General features: G+C 44.0%; 2 protein-coding genes across 6 annotated transcripts in view; both read right to left on the bottom strand.

Annotated features, from left to right (window-relative positions):
* The window catches only part of LOC144892235 (uncharacterized), a 36549-nt gene extending 35147 nt beyond the window's left edge, over positions 1 to 1402 (bottom strand). The window contains exon 1 of the mRNA XM_078777827.1: positions 1052 to 1402. Within this exon, the coding sequence (XP_078633953.1) occupies positions 1052 to 1235 (184 nt within the window). The 5' untranslated portion in view covers positions 1236 to 1402. The remainder of the gene's footprint in view (positions 1 to 1051) is intronic.
* Positions 1403 to 2584: 1182 nt separating this feature from the next.
* On the bottom strand, positions 2585 to 22208 carry LOC137427748 (uncharacterized). Of its 5 annotated transcripts, none has more exons than XM_068117456.2 (7): positions 21907 to 22204; positions 21037 to 21141; positions 19330 to 19386; positions 17157 to 17213; positions 15564 to 15683; positions 7066 to 7362; positions 2585 to 2979 (listed from the first exon to the last, which is right to left on the bottom strand). In XM_068117456.2, exons 1-7 carry the CDS (start codon positions 22094 to 22096, stop codon positions 2855 to 2857), a joined length of 951 nt encoding a protein of 316 aa, XP_067973557.1. In that variant the 5' UTR covers positions 22097 to 22204; the 3' UTR covers positions 2585 to 2854. The 5 variants fall into 5 exon arrangements, with proteins under 5 accessions (XP_067973557.1, XP_067973558.1, XP_067973554.2 ...); XM_068117457.2 differs by lacking the exon at positions 2585 to 2979 and adding an exon at positions 3956 to 4226 and having other exon boundaries at positions 21907 to 22202; XM_068117453.2 differs by lacking the exon at positions 2585 to 2979 and having other exon boundaries at positions 3956 to 7362; positions 21907 to 22206.
* Between the last annotated feature and the right edge of the window lie 449 nt (positions 22209 to 22657).

Consider the following 22657-nt stretch of genomic DNA (forward strand, 5'->3'; position numbering starts at 1 on the left):
TGCACTTATCTGCCATACTCTAACTGTGTGCGAAATGCCATGCTTGTGTCATCAAAGGCACAATTCCTGCACTTATCTGCCATACTCTGACTGTGCGCCAAATGCCATGCTTGAATCATCAAAGGTACAATTCCTGCACCTATCTGCCATACTGTGACTGTGTGCGAAATGCCATGCTTGTATCATCAAAGGTACAATTCCTGCACCTATCTGCCATACTCTAACTGTGCGCCAAATGCCATGCTTGTATCATCAAAGGCACAATTCCTGCACCTATCTGCCATACTCAAACTGTGTGCCAAATGCCATGCTTGTGTCATCAAAGGTACAATTCCTGCACCTATCTGCCATACTCTAACTGTGCGCCAAATGCCATGCTTGTGTCATCAAAGGCACAATTCCTGCACCTATCTGCCATACTCAAACTGTGTGCCAAATGCCATGCTTGTATCATCAAAGGTACAATTCCTGCACCTATCTGCCATACTATCAGCGACAATTCACGTGACAATAGAATCGACCAAACACCTTCTCTCTTGTACAAAAGTCATTTAACAGTGAAATGCGAACAGAAAAGGGAAGAATATTAAGTAAATCTCAATGTGCAATAATTTAAATTAAGTTAATTAAACATTCATTATATTATTAATACCAAATATTCAAGACAAAGTGGTCGATGTTTGGGGCCATGAAAGAGAGTAATGCGTCACGTGATGTGTCACGCGATGTCAGATCTACACACGTGGATCGCTCTTGGGTCCGCGTGGTTCGTATGGAGGAGTCGAGTGTTGCGAGTCAGTTCTCTTGTCTATCCCGAGTTGTACAATGCATGATCGACATGGTATGCACTCCAAGTACATAATGGGACCCTGACGAACACGTTGACGGTGTTCGGGAGACACCTCCGGTCAAAACGAAGACAGTAGCAGGAAATGATCATTGTTGCCACCATGTCCATAGTCGCACATGAAGACCACTTGGTCATCAACATGTCGGTTTAAATATGAAAACAGATCATCAGCCTCACGCACGTCACAAAACAAACCCGTACCTGCAACTCCTCCTGCTTCCAGGTGCGCTCCGCCCCCTTCATCACGAAGGTGCTGAACGTCCAGGATCCTGAACTCGCAGATCTCTACACCTCCTCCCAGACCCCCCCTGTTCCCTCCATCAGAGCCCCACTTGGAGTCCGAAGAGCTCAGAGAGGGGGCGCAGCTTCGGGGGTCTCGGTCCATGACCCGCAGAACGTGTTCGGTGGTCGTCACAAAATGACCCTCGTGTTGCACAAACGGATGCAAGAAACCAGTAATCGTGTTTTACCCGAAAGCTGATTCGTCAAAGTTCAACACTCACCGAATACCACGGAAATCGATCAATTCCCGATTAAATCTTAACACGCGATGCAACCAGCGATTCGAAGCCTATACACGGCCTCACTCGCATCGTTTGGAAACAATGACAACTGTTTCGATGTCGTGCGGGTCGGTGGGATAGCCGTTGCTTGTACACGTTTGTCATTGTCGTAATGTCATTCGTTCCGCGTTTAATTCGTTCCAATGGTTCCGACCGACGGTCAACCTGTTTCAGAGATGTCATGTCTGCATTTCGTACCTGGACGAAAAATACAATACCCCGCGGGACACTTTGAGAAAATAAAGAGTGCGTCGTGTTTCGCTACCCGAGTAGTGCTGTGCACAGCTATAAAAAAGGGACATTACTTTCCGGTGCACGTAATATATAAATAAACTAGTGGGGTCACCCGTGGGAATCCCACAGGCATGGACGTGTGTGACGTTTGGACATATTGAGTTAGATGATGCACCTGCACATTCAGTTTTACAAAATGGTTACTGGCAATTTATGATCCACAAATGACGTAACCTACACAATTTATTTACTTCTGATAACATGTGAATGCATGTGCATGCACATGGGAAATACAGTTTGAAATGTGTGATTACATATCTCATGTGAAATGTGACTCCAAGAGTTCAAATCCTCTCCCTCCAAACCCCTCCCACTGCACCGAGGAGTGTTTTCATACACACACACACACACACACACACGGTGGGGGGGGGGGGGGGGGGGGGGGAGGGACGACTGGGTCGCACATGCACACACAGGGGGGAGGGGACTGGGTCACACACACATGGTGGGGGGTGGACTGGGTCGCACACGCACACACACACGGTGGGGACGGTCGCACATGCACACACGGTGGGGGGGGGGGGGGGGGGGACTGGGTCGCACATGCACACACGGGGACGGGGGACTGGGTCACACACACACACGGTGGGGGGGACCGGGTCGCACACGCACACACACACACGGGACTAGGTCACACACACACATGGCAGAGTAACGGTCATTGCCTGGTTTCCTTTGCTTGAGTTGTAATCAAAATGTACCTTTGTTTCTTCAAAAAGTAATTTATGATCGAAGACGTGTTGATTCAGTCTTAAAATGAACATCATATGCCTGTCAGAGGCCTATGGACCCCACGACTCTTCTTCATTTTTAAACTTGAAGGTATCGAAAACTTTTCGCTTTACAAAGTAAAAATAGATTCAAACCAAACGTTATTAATAAATATTGTATTCCATAGTTGGTTTACATTATTATGTACATTTTTGAAGTACTGTATTGTTTAATTCCATGGATGAAAAAGAGTGGACTCGATTTAAACAAACTCTGTATATACACCCCAGGAATATTGTATATATATATATTTAGACTTCGGTCTGGTCTTGTAATTTGGTCTGTTGTTGTTGTTGTGGCAGAGGCATGATGGTCCGAATGGCCTCCGCCTGCATCACACCTGTAGCCAGCCGAATCGTCCACATGGAATTCGCAACTACTTGTAGTACAAAGAAGATTCTGTAAAGGTTGAAACAGTACAAGGAACATTTATCAATCTGGTACAGGCAGCAGGAGAGGCACAGGTAGCTGGCACAGGTAGCTCTCCTGTGTACGCGAAGCCTGCAGAAAGGGGTGAGACAATATTTGTACTCTTTCTCTACATGTCTGGCAGTTAAACAAAATTGAAAATCATTCCAAACAGGAAACCCTTTTAAGGACGTTATAAAGGACCCAAACAACATGCATGAAAACCTAATGTGTCAAGCTGTAGCGACCCATGGGTCCCCCAAGCGAGACCAACAACAGAATCTCCTTGCTCCAGCCGGTGACGTAACCGGCGGGCAAACCACGGCGCCGGGGTGGCCGGTCACGTGACCACCAAAGCATGCCGCGCGTGCGGTTATAATCCTTTGCACCTGTCGGTCACGTGACCACCAAAGTGCGCCTCGCCTGAGAGGCGTGGCTTTCGGTTTCGGTTGTGCTTTCTGGTTGTGATATATATGCAGCCCGATAAACGGGCTTTTTAGAGAGTTCCCGAGTTGGTTTTTACAATAAACATCTTCTCGGACGAGTTTGTGTCTTGCCCGTCACTTCGTCCGTCTCAAGCAAGAGCCCTGCTCTTCACTTAAACAAAATTGAAAATCATTCCAAACAGAAAACCCTTTTAAGGACGTTATAAAGGACCCAAACAACATGCATGAAAACCTAATGTGTCAAGCGTTAAATAAGAAAGGAGGTGTATAAGGCGACGGCGGTGAACCTCCGAATTTGTTTCATTTATTTATTTTTTACAAACATTAAAATCGTTACTTTATTTCAATTGAATTATATACTTTACCACTGTAGGACACAAATCACCTTTTTGGTACTTTCAAAACCGTTCCGTTTCGCGGTACTTGGATACATCCCGGCGTATTATGTCATCTCGACCAATCAAATCTTTTCCGACCGGGGAACTGGGACGACCTGAGGCTGCAGCAACATCATTATTTACTTGTTTTAAGAAAAAATAAATAATTATTATTTGTCTTTCTGTCTTTGTTTTCACCAAAGATTGTGACGGTTTAGTTTCACAAGAATCAAAGAATACTTCAACTCGGTGATCGATCAGATCGACATGAACCTTTTAATGCAACTTCAAATATGATCAGATACCGAAGACATCTTTCCGAATCCCAACTTCCAAGACAGCAAGGAAAACCTGTGCGAATCACATATCTTTAGATCAATAAGAATGTAAAAAAATATTTGCATCAAACAAAACAACATTAGTGTGGCTCTTTGTCTTGTGTTGTCAACGATACATGTTGATGTTGATCCTGCTGAGGACTTGAACTGCAATCTTCAGGTAGTCATCCGTTTCAGAACTGCAACGTCCCCGTTGGATTGCAGGTTTAAAACGAAAAAGAAGAAACAAGCTGGCTCATTTATCGATCTCCAGTGATGTCATAAGTTACCTGCCCCACCTGGTCTAGTTTGAAGTACATGTGACACAAGTGCACTCACCGTCCACTCGCAGTTTTTGTTACCGCGATAACTTGAGAACAGCTGAAGTGATCAAATTCAAACTTGGTGCAGGTATGTATAACGAGGTAAACATGAACTGATTCGATTTTGGGGTCATGAGGTCGAAGGCAAAAGGTCAAAGGTCATGTTCGGTAAAAATCCTGTTACCGTGATAACTTGAGAACAGCTGAAGTTATCTAATTCAAACTTGGTGCAGGTATGTATAATGAGGTAAACATGAACTGAGATTTTGGGGTCATGAGGTCGAAGGCAAAAGGTCAGAGGTCATGTTAGGTAAAAATCCTGTTACCGCGATAACTTGAGAACAGCTGAAGTGATCTAATTCAAACTTGGTGCAGGTATGCATAATGAGGTAAACATGAACTGAGATTTTGGGGTCATGAGGTCGAAGGCAAAAGGTCAGAGGTCATGTTAGGTAAAAAATCCTGTTACCACGATAACTTGTGAATGGCTGAAGTGATCTAATTCAAACTTGGTGCAGGTATGTATAATGAGGTAAACATGAACTGATTCGATTTTGGGGTCATGAGGTCGAAGGCAAAAGGTCAAAGGTCATGTTCGGTCAAAATCCTGTTACCGCGATAACTTGAGAACAGCTAAAGTGATCTAATTCAAACTTGGTGCAGGTATGTATAATGAGGTAAACATGAACCGATTAGATTTTGGGATCATTAGGTCGAAGGCCAAAGGTCAGAGGTCATGTTAGGTAAAAATCCTGTTACTGCGATAACTTGTGAATGGCTGAAGTGATCTAATTCAAACTTGGTACAGGTGTGTATAATGATGTAAACCTGAACCAATTAGATTTTGGGGTCGAGATCAAAGGTCAGAGGTCATGTCAGGTAAAAATGCAATAACTTGAGAACAGCTGAATGGATTTCAACAAACTTGGTACAGGTATTATAATGATGTAATAATGTGGGCGGAGTCATATCAGTGGACGTCCTGACATCATAGAGTGCTGTTCCAGTTCGTTTTATTTCCAAAGAGTCTTTTGACAAGCAAAGCAATTCAATGTCTTCTCACTGGTGTTACAATCTACTCCTTATTCTGAGAAGAGGAAGAAGTGAAAGTATTTTTACAAATAGAACTATCAAATGTTTTCTTGTGCTCGTGAATCACTTCGTGCATCTTCGCGTGAAATGACGAAGTCGGGAAATTATTTTCACACAATGCAATTGAGTTTCTTCTCACCGACATCAAGTTCATTTATATTTTGGTACGATGAACTCGATGAGGTCTTTTTACAAATACAGCATTTGAAAGTCTTCACTCCGGCGTTGATCATCTTGTGATTCTTCAGGAAAGATGACCTTGAGAAGCTTGCACAAATGGAGCAATCGGAAGTCTTCTCGCCGTTGCGAATCGTATCTTTCTCCAGGTAGACTGAACTCAGGAAGGGCTTTTTACAAACAGAGCAATCCAAAAGTCTTATCGTCAGTGGGAATCATTTCATCTGAATGTAGATGACACACATTTGAGGCTTTTTTTTTTTTTTTTATCAAAGGAGCAATTGAAAGTCTTCTCACAAGTGTGAACCACCTCATCTTTCTTCAGATAAGATGAACGAACTTGAGGCCTTTTCCCAAAAGGGGGAATGGAGAGTCTTCTCATCAGTGGGAATCATTTCATCTACATTCAGCTGAGACACGTTCGAGGCAATTTTATCAAAGGAGCAATTGAAAGTCTCCTCATCGGCGTGAACTACCTCATCATTCTTCAGATCACATGAACCTGAGAAGGTCTTTTCACAAGAGGAGGAATCAAAAGCATTTTTGCTCATGTGATCAATCTTATGGTTTTGCAGGTGAAATAAACTCGAGAAGACCATTTTACAAATATAGCAACGGAATGTCTTTTCACCTGTGCAACCTTTCCTGTGCTTCTTTTTACAAAAGGAGCAATTTACAGTTTTCTTACCAGGACGAATCACCTCATCCTCTTTTGGGTTAGATGAACTTGAGAAGCCATTTTTACAAATGGAGACGTCAAAAAGGTTCCCACTAGTGTGAGTCTCTTTATGCTTCTGCAGGTAAGAGAAGCTCGAGAAGCTCCTTTTACAAACGCAGCAACGGATTGTCTTTTTGCCACAGCAAATTACCTCGTGCTTCTGCAGGTAAGATGAAGTTGCGAAGTCCTTGTTACAAAAAGAGCAAGTGAATTTATTTTCGCTTCTGCAGATTACCTCATGCTGCTGCATGTAGGATGAACTGAAGAAGGTCTTCTTACAAAAAGAACAACTGAACGACTTTTCACCCCTGCAAATTTCCACATGCCTCTGCAGGTAAGATGAACAGGTGAAGGTCTCGTTACAAATAGAACAACTGAACGTCTTTATACCAGTGCAAACCATCTCGTGCTCCTGCAGGTAAGATGGAGAGGAGATGGTCTCGTTACAAATAGAACAATTGAGCGTGTTTCTAACAGTGCAAACCATCTCGTGCTTCCACAGGTACGAAAAACTCCCGAAGACCTTTTTGCAAACACAGCAACCAAATGTTTTCTCTTTCTCCGAATGAATCTTCTGGTGAGTCTTCAAATAATATTTCGAGGAGAAGGTCTTTTCACAAACACAGCATTTGTTCGACGTTTCTCCGGTGTGAACCTGCTGGTGCACTTTCAGATATGTTGAACTTAAGTAGGCCTTTTGGCAAACCGAGCACTCGTACGGCTTCTTACCTGCGTGAGCAATCTCGTGCTTGTCCAGTTGCGATGAAAGTGCAAAGGCCTTTTTACAAACTCGACACTTGTAACGTTTCACATCTCCGTGAACCACCTTGTGGGCCGTTAGCTGGGAATAATGCGGGAACACCTTTTTACAAACGTGGCACTTGAACTGACTCTTTCGGCCAGGATGGTGGTTGGAATTGTTCTCTTCACATGAATTTTGAAAGCTACCCTTGCTCCTCGTGTTGTATTTCGAAATAACGTTGTTGGTAGAAGACAACCACTTTTCAACATGCTTCGCTCGTCCTTCTGTAATGATAATAAATAATAAAAGGTTTTAGCGCACACAGCATTGCTCTTTCTTTTTCATATTTAATCAGTAACCCTCAATATTTCCATTGACAATTACACTTTCTTGTGTGCATTAGAAAGTGCAGAGCGGAATGAAATTTACAGATAAATTCTCCCACTAACATTTATCAATCAGACACTTTTTGGCATTTCATGCCATCAAAATGTGGTCTGGTTCTTCAGGATGAGAAAAAAACCATGCATCACACCAATCGAAGAAATATTTTTCCAAATAAAGTCCTTTGCTCATCATGTAAAAAGAAACTCCTCAAAAATTGCATTTAAAAAATCTCTTTATCCATGTAAATAACAGATTATGATAGTGAGAAATAAAAGTTGTATTATTTTTTAATCAGCGTGCACTTCAGAAATCAAATGACTCGGCAAGAATAAAACGTGTGATAGTCGTTTTTTGTACGCATAGTCGAGGCTCGCGGAATAATTAGTACGAATACACCGAACGGATAGGGACAAGACAAGATAAAAGGAACAGTTGACAGAGGGAGAAAACAACAACAGCAGAGTTTGAAGGCCAAGATAGTGGCAGACTTGGGCAAACAATGGGTGTGAGAAGGAATGGGGGGCAAGAGAGGATGCCCGATGTAGGCAAGATGATGGATGAGGTGCACAGGATAGATACAAAAGAAAACTCTCAGGAAGGAAAAACTGGAAATTTGGAAGGAAATGGGCTTGGGGGTGGAGGTTAACAGAGGTAGAAAGGATCATGGTTTTTAATGGGGATTATCTTAGAGGGTGGTGAACAGTTGCCTTGGAGACTTGAAGGGAAGAATGAGATTGATGAGAATGCCGAAGTTGGTTCCACAGGTGGGAAAAGAGAGGAATGAATGAGTGGAGGTGAGCAGTGATCCTGGATTTTGGGAGTTTTACCAGAAAGGAGTTGATGGTGGTCTGTGTGTGCCCTGCGGAAACCTGGGTGGGTATAAAGCACTGAAAGAGCATATCAGAAAGGAGACGGTAGAAGACAGAGAGACCACCGACCTGTCTGAGATGGGAAAGTGATAGGCCCAAAGACTCAGCTTCATCACAGGAGATTCCAATGATCTTGAAGGCCTTAGTTTCCACGGCATCGAGCTGAGCTCGATGTGAAGCAGGGGAGCCATCCCGGAGGGTAGAGCAGTACACCATGAAGCTGTGGATGAAAGCCTTGTCAGTGGTTAGGAGTTCAGTTGTGCCAAGGAATGATATGGAGTACCAAGGAATGTATGATAGAAGATGCAAATACAATGGAGGATAGGAATAGTATGATGTTTCTTCACATCAGAAGAATTCTAAAATCCTTTCACACAAACATAAAACTCACAAGACTCCTCATGACTGTGAATTTTCTCATGCTTTGTCCGATGGGACGAATTTAATAAGACCTTCTGACAAATGGAACGTCTGTGTGGCTTTTTGCCAGCACAAATAATCTAATGTCCCATAAGATGTGAAGTGTACGAAAGCTCTTCGGCTTATGAAGCTTCACACCCGGCAATTTTCTCGTGCTTTTTCAGATCAAACAGCCGTGCCCATCCATCGCTTCGCCCACCTACACTGAAGGTGGACGGAGGTTATGTTTTCACCCCTATTTGTCTGTATGTGAACAGGATATCTCAAAAGGTTGACGGATTCGGACGGAATTTGGTGGCCAGGTTGGGCGTATGACAAGGAGGAATTGATTCAATTCTGGCAAAGATCTGAATCTGGATACTTGAATTTTTAAAAGTGATTCTTCACCATTGAGTAATTAGGGCCAAACATGCTCGATACAATGATATCTCAAACGGTCGTGGATGGATTCAGACAAAACTTGCTGGATCAATTGGGTAGGTGACAAGAACAAGCCGATTCCGTTTTGTTTAAGGTCCAGATGCAGATCCGACCTCTCAGTGGGATACAAAACGTAAACTGTTCAGCTTGGCAGATGAATGCTCTCTACCGAGCGCCATTCTAACATTGGTTCCTGTTTAGGTTGACCATCACTTGACTTCTTTGTTTGCACCGAGCGACGAAGGATCGGCCACAAATGGAGCACCTGTGTGGTTTTCTTTGCCGGTGAGAATCATCTCATGATCCTTCAGATGAGAAGGTTTCTAAAGACAGTCGTTTGCAAACATTGTCGCAAACAGACACACTTCCATGGATGTTAACCTTTTGGAACCTTCTCATGCATTTTTAGGTAAAATCAAGCCGTGAAGGCCTTTTTGGAGTCGATGCACTCAAATAGCCCGTCTTCTTCAAAATAACCCTAGTTTTTGTTCTGACAATTTCTCTCGAAGATTATTTTCTTCCACATGCTTCCCTTTAAAATAAATAACTTTGCTGTGAAAAGACTGCAAACAGCTTGAATAGTTATTTCAATCAGACTTCTCTTGTCTCTCTGTAAATATCTCCAACAAATCCATTAGCTTTTAAGTCTTCAAGGTCAGTATATTTTAAGTTTTAAGTCAAGTTTGAAGGTCAGTTTTAAGTGTTCAAAATAATCGAGGAGAGCTCGGCGGGTGAAATACCAACCGAGAATGAAGGTGTGGAGGTTGAAAGAGGTGACAGTGAGGGAGGCATTAAAAGAGAGGCTCAGTATGGTAGAGGATGATGTGGTTGAGCTTGAAAGTGGTTGGATGTCAATGAAAGATAGTCTGTTGGGAGCTGTTGGTGAGGTATGTGGATGGACAAAAGGACCACCGTGGCACTCGGAACCATGGTGGTGGGATGATGAAGTTGGAAAGAGGATTGACGAGAAGAGGAAGAAGTTCAAGGAGTGGCAGAAGTCAAAGAGTACGGGGGCAGAAGAGGCAGAGCATGAAAGTTATAAGGCATCCAAGAAGGCTGCAAAGAAAGAGGTAGCAAAGGCGCAGGAGGCACCGAGGAAAATGTTCGGAGAACGCTTGAATTCGGAAGAGGGTCAGAGCGGTATTCAGGCTTGCAAAGCAGATAGCGAAACAGAGGTGTGATGTGATGGGGGTGAGTTGCTTGAAGGATGAAGTGGGACAAATCGTTGTGGACCCAGATGGAATTAAAGGAATATGGAAGAGATATATGGAAATGCTGTTGAATGCAGAGAATGAATGGGATGGCAACATAGAGAGTAACCCAGTTTTAGGACCCAGAGATTAGAGAGTAACCCAGAGAAGATAACCGAGAAGGAAGTTGAGGAAGCAATAAAAGCAATGAAGAGTAGAAAAGCGGGAGGGCCGATGGGAGTTGTGGGAGATATGTTGAAGGCAGCAGGAACTTGGGGTGTGAAGAGAATGACAGAGATCTGTAATCTGGTGGTGAAAGAAGGCCGCATTCCAGTGGATTGGGAACTGAGTACCCTCGTCCCTCTATACAAGAGGAAAGGTGACCCTCTGGACTGTGGCTCATATCGAGTGATAAAGTTATTGGAGCATGGAATGAAGGTATTGGAAAGGGTGTTGGAGAGGAGGATAAGGAAGAAAGTGAAGATCGACGAAATGCAGTTTGGATTTATGCCTTATGCCAGGAAGAGGAACGACAGACGCACTTTTTATAATAAGGCAGTTGCAGGAGAAGTACATGGAGAAGAGGAAGAAGTTGTTTCTTGGGTCTGTTGATCTGGAGATAGCATTCGATAGGGTTCCATGTGAAGTTGTGACATGGGCATTGAGGAAGTTATGAGTGGAGGAATGGTTGATCAGAGTGGTGATGGCAATGTACGAGAGAGCGTGCACAGCTGTAAGTCCACTACTATTTGTAGCTGTGATGGAGGTGCTGGCTCAGACCGTAAAGGAGGGTTTACCGTGGGAGTTGTTAGTCTAGTAGGAAGACTAGGTCCCCCTGCACCCCCCGGAGATATACTTCTAATCAGTGTTTCTAGATTGGAAAAAATGTGTAGAAAATGACTAGCTATGGCCCCAAGCTGAAAAAATGTCCCACATACCATTTTTATGCAAATTACTGCTGCCATTATCAAAAAAAGACTAGGTCCCCCTGCACCCCCCGGAGATATACTTCTAATCAGTGTTTCTAGATTGGAAAAAATGTGTAGAAAATGACTAGCTATGGCCCCAAGCTGAAAAAATGTCCCACATACCATTTTTATGCAAATTACTGCTGCCATTATCAAAAAAAGACTAGGTCCCCCTGCACCCCCCGGAGATATACTGAAACTGGCAGTGACTGGTGATTGAAATGCGGTGCCTTTTTGTGTTTCAGGTCGAGGTACGTGAACTCCCCACGATCTACAGCAACCAGGAAGAGACTGATACCAGGGTGGTTCTGTACCTCCATCATGCTGCTACCATCGGATACAAGAACGCTGTAGTCAGAACACCGGACACAGACATCCTCCTGATCCTGCTCCACCATGCCCACAACATCAAGCTGACGGTGTACCTGGATACAGGGTCAGGGAAGCATCGCCAACTTGTCAACGTCTCTGAGCTGGCAGAATCCCTGGGAGAGGACTACTGTGCCACTCTCCTGGGGTACTATGTGTTCAGCGGAGAAGACTGCACCAGTGCCTTCAAAGGGAAGGGAAAAGTCGGGCCCTTGAAAAAGCTGGAGAAGAATCCCAGGTTTCACAGGGCATTCGGTGAACTGGGTGACAACTGGGATGCCAACCCTGAGGTGGAGAGGCAGTTAGAAAAATTCACCTGTGTGATGTACGGCCAGAGTCGCGAGTCATCAGTGGACATTGTCCGTGCCAAGCTGCTACGAAAAATGGTGGGAGAGGACAAGACCCTCACATCCAAGTCCAAGGTTGATCTGGCTCGCCTTCCTCCATGCCAGTCTGCCCTGAAGCCGCACATCCAGCGTGTGAACCACCGCGTAGCATTGTACAAAAGAGCCGATCAACCTATCATCGAAAAGCCAAAACCTTATGAGGAGCAAGGATGGATAAGGACAAGTTCTATCATGATCTATGCCCTTCAAAACATGGGTCTAGACACCTTCATTTTTCAATTATCTGCAATATTGGCTGAGATATGTCAAAAATCGTTTTTTTGATAATGGCAGCAGTAATTTGCATAAAAATGGTATGTGGGACATTTTTTCAGCTTGGGGCCATAGCTAGTCATTTTCTACACATTTTTTCCAATCTAGAAACACTGATTAGAAGTATATCTCCGGGGGGTGCAGGGGGACCTAGTCTTTTTTTGATAATGGCAGCAGTAATTTGCATAAAAATGGTATGTGGGACATTTTTTCAGCTTGGGGCCATAGCTAGTCATTTTCTACACATTTTTTCCAATCTAGAAACACTGATTAGAAGTATATCTCCGGGGGGTGCAGGGGGACCTAGTCTTCCTACTAGACTATGTTGTATGCAGATGATCTGGTGTTGATTGCGGAAAGTATGGATGGACTGAAGGAGAAGATGAACAAGTGGAAGGAATGTATGGAGACAAAAGGTCTGAAGGTGAATATCGGAAAGACGAAGGTGATGGCAAGTGGTAAAGCGTGTGGTAAGGTGGAAAGAACTGGGAAGAGGCCGTGTGCTGTGTGCAGAAAGGGTGTCGAAGTGAACTCCATTCAATATACAATGTGCGCTGAGTGGGTTCATCAAAAATGTAGTGGTCTGAGAGGGTCATTAACCAGTGTGGCAGCTACATTCAAGTGTAAGGTGTGCACAGAGGGAGCTGCAGATGGAGGAAATGTTGAGTTGGATCTTGGAGACGGTGTGAAGGTGGAAGGTGTGAAAACATTTTGTTACCGAGGAGACATGCTGAATGGAGAAGGTGGATTAGACTCGGCAACGGTTGCTAGTGAGAGATGTGCATGGAAGAAGTTTCAGGAACTGAGTGGCGTGCTGACGAGGAGGGGAGTGTCGTTGAAGCTGAAGGGAAAGGTGTATGCTGCATGTGTGAGAAGTGTTATGATTTATGGGAGCGAGACATGGGTAATGAACGTAGAGCAGCAAAGAAGGATGGAAAGGGTGAAATGCTAATGGTTCGGTGGATGTGTGGAGTATCGTTGAGAGAGAGGAAAACAAATGATGAATTGCGAAAGATGATGGGAATAGAGCCTGTGATGGATGTTGTGAAGAGAAACAGGTTGAGATGGTTTGGTCATGTGTTGAGGAAGGATGAAAGTGACTGGTTGAGAAGAGTGATGGAAATGAATGTAGAAGGAAGTAGAGGACGGGGAAGACCGAGAAAGACTCGGCTAAAGGTGATGGAAGAAGAAATGCGGGAAGGGGGTTAACAAGGAGAGATGCAAAAAATAGGGCAAAATGGAGAAGATTGTCATGGGGACCGCAAGGCTAACCCCCGCTCTTGCAGGGAAAATGGCCTTAAAATGCCTGTTGTTATTTGTTGTCTTGTTGTTCAAGGTCAGTCTTCCCCACATTTAATAAACAAATCTAAAGCCACAAGTTATGTGCATTAAAGGTTGTAAATGGAAATCAGACTCTACTCGACACCAAGCCAAAGGCACATTAAGCTAAAGGTAAAATGACGTCAACAACAACAACAACAACAACCATAAACAGGAATTGCCTTTTATAAATGCCACATTAATTTTGATTGAGGAGGCTGTGTCTTGTCTGGCTTTTTGTACAGTTTCTAAGGTTCTGAGAAGAATTGTCGTGCACGCGCACATACGACTGAGACAGACAGCACAGGACTTGACTTCAGTCAAACACAGCCGTTCACCTTGAGGAAAGGAGCTTCTCAGAACATGCGGTGCTTCCCTCTTTGCAATTAGTGGGACAGCTTTCGGAGGAGATTTCACCGCTCTTCCCCCTGCATTCCCATTTCCCACCACTCCCACAATGACATGCCAATCCGTAAGGTTTGTTCGTGCTCTATCCTCTTAATTGCTTTGCGTCAAGCAAAGAAGCAGCATACAGCATTTATAAAGTTGTTTTTTTTTTTTTGTTTTTTTTTGTATACAAGATCGAGGCTCGTGAAAGAGCGAAAAGTCTTATAAAGTCTTTGGTATGACTCGGTAGGGGTTCGAACCACTAATCTCCCAGACTCGGAGCGTAACTTACACTCTTAACCATTACACCACCAACTCTGCTTTGGTGCAGATTTAATAAATAAAATATGAAAAGAACCATACATTAAGTCCAATTATGAATTTCCACAGGTCATACATGTCTACCTACACATAAATTATTGGAAAATTCACTCAAGTTGCAATTGCGATGTGAGGGTGTATTTTGTTTTCATACGGATCTCCACAGATGTGCATCATTCTAAACTAGTAGACGGTGCAGCCTCGAGTGTGCCAACGTCTGAAGCCTTGACCTTGTGTCAGGTGTACTTATATCTTCTTTATTTACAAGACAACCTACGGACATAAACCAACACTCGTTATACTGCACGCATTGTATATCACATGCAATGAATTTCACCTCCCTGCACCGTGTATTTATTGTTATTAAAAAAAATACTTTTGTACACCGCCCTTGAGGATTGATTTGTGAGCCACCGTCTACAATTCCACATAATTACCCTATTATGGAAAATGTTTTTCGAGTTGGAGTTAGTTTTATCCTCGAAAAATAGACCGTAGTGAACACACATTCATGTTAAAAGATTGCCCTTTAAACCCTACCCTTATGAAGCGGGGGTGGGGCGGGGGGGGGGCAGACATCTGTACAAACACACAAACTGACATTCTGTTTCATTTGGTAGATGTTCAGCAAGCTAATTAAATATGAATGATCGTTTTAAGGCCATTTTCCCCCACTAGAGCGGGGGTTAGCCTTATGGGCCCCATGACAATCATGGTTCCCTGTTTGAGGCAATGTTTTTATGGCCGGATGCCCTTCCTGACGCCAACCCTTGGTCGCCTCTTACGATCTGCAGGGATACGGTGTACCTATTCTAAACCGGGGTACACACCGTGATCATTCATCCCAGCAAGCTGGTACTCAATTTGCCGACCTCGGAAGGATGACAGGCTGAGTCAACCCCCCTGGCGTTAATTCAGCGATCGACCGGGATTCGAACCCAGGATCCGAGGATCCCAAGCCAGCACACTAACCGCTAAGCCAACACCAGGCTAACTAACTAACTAACTAACCAGGCACCAAGCTAACTGTACACAAATCTGTACAGCTCCACTCACACAATTAGTCTTTTAAGGACACAAACAAGCAGAACACATTGATGGTTTTGCAAAGCATTTCATTTTTCAAATAATTTATTGAGCCTGTCCAACAGTTACTACTTCAATGCTGTACTCACCGTCTGCAGGAAGAGAAGTCTGACAAGGCTCTTGCTTCACAAGAATGCCATCCAAAGTCCCTTGAGAAATGAAGGAAGTGAAATCGGGAAGCCACCCTATCTCCACTGGAGGAATTTCACCTAAACAATGTTATATTATTAGGTTGGTGTGTTGAACCAGCAGAAAACAGCAAAGAAAGGTCAGACTAAGGGAAGGGAGGTCAGAAAGGGAAGGGAGGTCGGGTTATTGGAAAGGGAAGGGAGGTCGGGTTACACCCAAATGCCAATCAAACAGATTGGGTGCAGAACAGAAGGTGGTTCGTGTGCAGCCACCCTGCTGCTGGTTGCATCATTTTCAGTGTGCGCGCCTGCCGCTGATGCAATACCTCTCTATAACCAGTTATCTGGTACTCATTTTACCGACCTCGGAAGGATGACAGGCTGAGTCAACCCCACCTGGCGTTAATTCCAATGGGATTCGAACTCAGGACCTTAGGATCCCAAGCCCGCCGCCCTAACCATTAGGCCAACACCAGGTATATCAAACAGATTGATATAGAAGGTCAAGTTCTGTGAAACCTGCACTTTCACATGTACGAGTTAATTAGGTTGAGCATCATGGCAAAGGGAACGGAAGTGCAATGGCCTCTACAAGAAAAGGCTGCTGTTAGACAAAGGCTACACAAACCATATAGTAATACCTCACTTAGCACTCAGGATGCGTTCCTGATCGCGAATAATAATAATAATAATAATAATGATAATAATAGATAGTAAACACATAATATATAAATAAAAACAATTATTTTATTATAATAACATTTTGATCAGTTAATATGAACAAAAACATAAAATACGTACAAATATTAATAACAACAACAATTGCCGCAGCTCCGACTGCTCCAGTCCTCCAGTCGTGTTAAGCAAGGTAGAACTGTACTTCCTCAAGTTATCAGAATGGTTCGGGTAGATTCCCATGACAAAACACAGTCATGTCGACCAATATCTAACTTCTGCATGTAATTTGTGAACAATCTCAACAATGAGCTTGAGATCAATGCAAATAATAAATAAATAAATTAAAAAACATTCCATAAACATCACCATATTTACTGTTATGTTCATTTGAGGTGAATCCCAGTGAAAAAACCATGTGGCGTGGCTTCTGCAGGTTGTTCATGTTGAAGCATCAAGACAAGACTTGGTGACAGATACCAGAAGCAATGAGGGCAGCCGACAACAAATTGGAACATACTATCCCAACAGAACTTTGAGGGCATTAAACACTTTAACAATTTTTTTTTTCGTTTTTCTTTTCATCAGGGGATCGATTTCAGAGGCCATATAGTGTGGGCTTTCAACACCTCTTCCATGCGATTGGCAGTTGATCTCACTGGAAAAGGCCTCAGCCGGAGCAATGTTCACAAAACCACCACCGACACCGATGTTCCAATTCCAAATAGAGCAACTCTTTTGATCAACCTCATCTCAACATGGACGGCTCACGTTGTCAGGATGCGTTTCCGAGTTATTGTTTGTTTGCATCAATTTGAATGAAACATGTTTTCCAGTATTTGCAACACAGGAGGTTTTTGGCAACACTGATGGAGTTACCTTGAAAGAAACCGTTGTCCACATGCTCAGGTTTCACCATCACCTCTGCATTATATTCTGTAACAATATAAAGCGAGTCTTAAACCATACTCAACACAACCAATGAAATAATTGCAATCATCCAGTATCATAATGTTCAACTTGCACAACTATTTTGGACAAGCAAATGCCAACCGTCACTTTGCTGACCGGAATATGAGGAGAGGGGGGAGAGAGAGAAGAAGGGGAGTGTGGGACAGAGACAGGGAGGGTGAACCCCTTTCTTTCCCTCTCTTCTCCGACTCCACCCCTTCCCCTCCCTCCTCCCACCTTCACCCTTTCCCTCCCACAAAGCTACCCGGCGTTGCCCATGATCTAACGTACATCTCATGGACAATATTGAATGTTTTTTCCATGAAGCTCAAGGGCCAGAACATGTATACAGATCAAAATAGCTTCTTTTAAAATTTGGCAAGGTGTACATATGGAAAGGTTAGCTATGGTGGTAAGCTTTTGTTCCTATAAACTCTTCTTTCACCCTTCACAGTTAAGTCGTTGGATGAGCAGTTGAATTACCTTTAAATTGATTTATAGGTTGCGTTTGTACTATTTTCGATTTCTGAATGATTAGCGATTAGCACATTTGAGAAGTCACGTGACTCCTTCACTGATCTTACCAATTGTTGTATCGTCCTAATTGACACTTATTTTTCACAATCTTTTTGTGACAATTCACAATTGATACCATATTTGACGATTAGAGCTCACCATTTGACCAGTTATATATATATATATATATATCTGGGTTGAAATCCAAAAATAATTGGGCTTCATACAAAGCATTGTATATGTGAATCTACCCTCGGAGATGGCGACAGGTAGAGGCTCGTGTGTTTTCATATTTTATAAGTTATGAATTGTGAGAAAATAACTGTTTAAAATCTTCAGTGAGGTGCATCGTGGTAAAAGGAAAAAAAAAAAAAGCCCTGAGTGGGCTGACGGTCATCTTTTGAGGTAGCAATTCGGACCACTGCTGATTTGGGGAGACCCTACTGGGAGCTCCTCTGATACGAAATTGAAACATCGAAGACCGAGCGGTCCTGCTGGCCATCGAGTAGGTGGGCTGTAACAGGTGTCAGCGCAATTGGTTGGTAAATAAGGGATGAGTAGGGATCCAAATTGAGAGGGGGGGGGGGGGGAGGAAGGGTAAACCCCTGCATAACTGGCCCCCATGGTCCAGATTCGAAAAATACCCCCCCCCCCCCGCGACCACCAATAATATAATAATATAAAGTCGAAAAGTCGAAGCCCAAGTGATTGTGCGAGCTACTGTCTTGTATTCATGCGTTAAGTTTCAGAGCAATCAGCTGAACGATAAGGAAGGAGAAGCTAAAATAGCAAAACAGTTGACGGATGGACAGACATCTGGACATCGCGACCCATTTCATAAGTTCATCTCTTCGACAATCGAGATATGACCTAAAATGTGATCCTATCAAGTTTTGTCACGATTAGCCTTGGGAGTTCAGAGGAGTAGGAAAGAGTCGAATCGCATAATGCCTGAAATCGCTCCAAGCTCTTAATTTGAAAATGATAGCACCGACAAAAGCGATGTATACAGCGATTCGTAGGTTGAAGATAAGGCATTCTATGATGTGAATGAAACTTTGAGCGCTTAATCGTACAGAAACCGTTGTGGTCTGTTCCAGGTCAAGGCATTGTAGACAGGCCAAAACATGGTGGATTAAGACCTCAGCGAGATGGCAGAGGGTTGACAAAGACGGCACGCCGACATCTTGCTATTTTTGTCATGAATGAATGAATGAATGATCGTTTTAAGGCCATTTTCCCCGCTAGAGCAGGGGTTACCCTTGCGGGCCCCATGACAATCATGGTTCCCTGTTCGAGGCAATGTTTTTATGGCCGGATGCCATTCCTGGCGCCAACCCTTAGTCGCCTCTTACAATGCGCAGGGATACGGTGTACCTATTCTAAACCGGGGTACACACCGTGATAATTCATCCCAGCAAGCTGGTACTCAATTAGCCGACCTCGGAAGGATGACAGGCTGAGTCAACCCCCCTGGCGTTAATTCAGCGAACGACCGGGATTCGAACCCAGGATCCTAGGATCCCAAGCCGGCACCCTAACCGCTAAGTCAACGCCATGAGCACTCCCAAAATTATAAAGATACCTTGTGAGGGAGAATCATCTGTAGGATCAGGTTCCACCTTCACCACCACTGTAGAATCTGCAGAGAAACAAAACCTGTTTTTACAAAGTCACCGACACTGCATCTTCAACAGTCCTGATAATCAAAATAAAAAGGTATATTTTTATGCCTCCGTTGACGAAGTCGCCGGAAGCATTATTCCAGAATAAATTTTGTCTAACAATGCCTTTAGGAGTACAATGCCTGTTTGTCGTTAAAGGCGGCAAAAAGGGTTGGCGTCAGGAAGGGCATCCGGCTGTAAAACATTGCTTCAAAAAGGGGACCGAAAAACAACAACAACCACGGTGCCCGAAAAAGGCCAACAACTTTGCGGGGGAAAATGGCCTCTAAAGGTGGTTTTTTTTTTTTTTTATAATGCCTTTAGGAGTAGCAAACAATTCTCATTAACACATACCTGGGACACAATGTAGACAAACCATATTACCAGTCTTACAGTAAAGCAATATACTCTGGTGTAACTCAATCAGCTGTGTCAAAGCTCTCTACCATCAGAGATTGTATGAGGAAGAATTAGAACGGCACTCGGGAGGGCACAAACCTCCGCCAGGCTGAACATTTTATGTTTTGTATCCCACTGAACTGATAAGCCGGATATGGATTCGGACCTGAACCAAAATCGAATCGGCTTGTTCTTGTCACCTTACCAACTCGTCCACCAGGTTTAGTCATAACTCGTCCATAACTTTTTTAAATATCATGTTATATATCGGTTTTCGCACGATCTCTCAATGGTGAAGAAAAAAAAAAAAAAAACCACCTTTAGAGGCCATTTTTCCCCGCAAGCGGGGGTTGGCCTTTTTCGGGAACCGTGGTTGTTGTTGTTTTTCGGTCCCCTTTTTGAAGCAATGTTTTACGGCCGGATGCCCTTCCTGACGCCAACCCTTTTTCCCGCCTTTAACGACAAGCAGGGATTTACCAGTGAACTGGTACTCAATTAGCCGACCTCGGAAGGATGACAGGCTGAGTCAACCCCCCTGGTGTTAATTCAGCAATCGACCGGGATTCGAACCCAGGATCCTAGGATCCTAAGCTGACACCCTAGCCGCTAGCCCAGGTGGTGAAGAATCATTCTCAATGGTGAAGAATCACTGAAAATATTTAATTAACAAATTAAAGAATTCTCGTATCCGAATCCATTTTCGAATCTTCACAAAAATCGAATCGACTCGTCCTCATCACACACACAATCTGTCCACCAAGTTTTGTCCAAATCTGTCCATTTTTGAGATATCCTGCTATGTATCGTTTTTGGCCCTATCTCCCAATGGTGAAGAATCACTTGAAAAATTATAGGAGCCGGATCCGGATCTTCACCAAAATCGAATCATTTCTTCCTTGTGACATATATTACCTCTCCACAAAATTTCGCCAGAATCCGTCCACAACCTTTTGAGATATCTTGTTCACAGACAAATAGACAGGCAAACAGGCAAACAGACAGACAGGGGTGATCACGTAACCTCCATCCATCTTCGGTGGTGGAGGTAATAAAAGATGGATCAGAAAATACTCATTCCTCAACATTCACCGGAGGGGAGGGAAGACGGACCATGGATTCATCACTTCATCGAGATCACTGTAACCCCGAAGTTACAAAATAAATTAAATAAAGTGAATTAAACCCATTTCACCAACTCAGAAACACAATGAACTCAGTGCTGTGCTCACCACCGAGAGAGACAAAATCTTCATTCTTCTCTTCCTTCACCCGAATGCAGCTTGAAATGTGAGGATCGCCACCATGGAAAAATCCTGCCAATGGACCCGATTCACCTGCACAGAATTCAATGCTACGCCAGGTAAGGAGGTAAATAATTAAATATTATCTTGTGTTTATACGATAAAGCTGCAGTACAACATCAGCAGGATATTCGGGTTATTGAAGTAGGGCATACATAATCGCAGCAGAATAAACCAGCGCATGGAATGCTTCACAAGGAACTTCAAAGCAGGACAAGGCCAGCAGGACGAGGCCATGAGGCCATCAAATCAGGACCCCGTAAAAGCCTGAACTTGTATTGCCAACCGATGGTTGTTTCTATGTGCTCTACGATTCAACATGCGTGTGTGTATGTGTGTGTGTGTGTGTGTGTGAGTGTGTGTGTGTCAGTGTGTGTGTGTGTGTATATGTGTGTGAGTGTCTGTGTGTGTGTGTGTGTGTGTGTGTGTGTGTGTGTGTGTGTGTGTGTGTGTCAGTGTGTGTGTGTGTGTGTATATATGTGTGTGAGTGTCTGTGTGTGTGTGTGTGTGTGTGTGTGTGTGTGTGTGTGTGAGTATGTGTGTGTGTGTGTGTGTGTGTGTGTGTGTGTGTGTGACTGTGTGTGTGTGTGTGTGTGTGTGGGTGTATGTCGGTATGGGGTCTGCCGTCTGCGTGGGTCGCTATGGGGTCTGCGTGTGTCGTTATGCCTTATGGGGTCTGCGTGGGTCGCTATTGAGTATTCGGTCTGCCTGGTTCGTATACCAGCACGTACGTCATGCATCACGCACGGATCATCAACAGATCATCAGCCTCACGTACGTCACAAAACAACCCCGTACCTGCTCCTCCTCGTGGTTCCTGGTCCGTATCGTCCCCTCCATCACGAAGGTTATACTTATGAACGTCCAGGATCCTGAACTCGCAGATCTCTACACCTCTTCCCAGACCCCCCCTGTTCCCTCCATCAGAGCCCCACTTGGAGTCCGAAGAGCTCGGAGAGGGGGCGCAGCTTCGGGGGTCTCGGTCCATGTCCGCAGAACGTGTTCGATGGGCGTCACAAAATGACCCTCGTGTTACACAAACGGATGCAATAAACCAGTAATCGTGTTTTACCCGAAAGCTGATTCGTCAAAGTTCAACTATCACCGAATACGATGGAAATCGATCAATTCCCGATTAAATCTTAACGCGCGATGCAACCAGCGATTCACACCCTATACACAGCCTCACTCGCATCGTTTCGAAACAATGACAATTGTTTCGGTGTAGTGCGGGTCGGTGGGATAGATGTTGGTTGTGCACGTTTGTCATTGTCGGAATGTCACTTGTTTCGCGTTTAATCCGTTCTAATGGGTCCGACCGACGGTCAACCTGTGTCTCAGAGTGAGAGATGTCATGTCTGCATTTCGCACGTGGACGAAAAATACAATACCCCGCAGTACCTTTTGAGAAAATAAAGAGTACGTCGTTGTGTTTCGCTGCCCGAGACAAATGAATTCCCATTTTGGGAAAATTATAACAGTACATGCACAGCAAGGACAGATACAGGGGGGCGTATACGGTGCGCTCCCTCTGGAAACCCCCGGGGGT

Source organism: Myxine glutinosa, chromosome 5 (assembly GCF_964187855.1).
Source record: "Myxine glutinosa chromosome 5, kmMyxGlut1.1, whole genome shotgun sequence".
In the NCBI taxonomy this organism is placed as follows: domain Eukaryota; kingdom Metazoa; phylum Chordata; class Myxini; order Myxiniformes; family Myxinidae; genus Myxine; species Myxine glutinosa.

Bases quoted from the DNA above. Each gene is read 5' to 3' on its own strand.
- LOC137427748 (XM_068117453.2), bottom strand. From the start codon at position 22,096: ATGGACCGAGACCCCCGAAGCTGCGCCCCCTCTCCGAGCTCTTCGGAC. The intron at 19,387-21,036 runs GTGAGCACAGCA...GTTTCTCTGCAG, and splicing joins AGATTTTGTCTCTCTCGGTG to ATTCTACAGTGGTGGTGAAG. The intron at 7,363-15,563 runs GTGAGTACAGCA...TTATCATTACAG, and splicing joins GACTTCTCTTCCTGCAGACG to AAGGACGAGCGAAGCATGTT.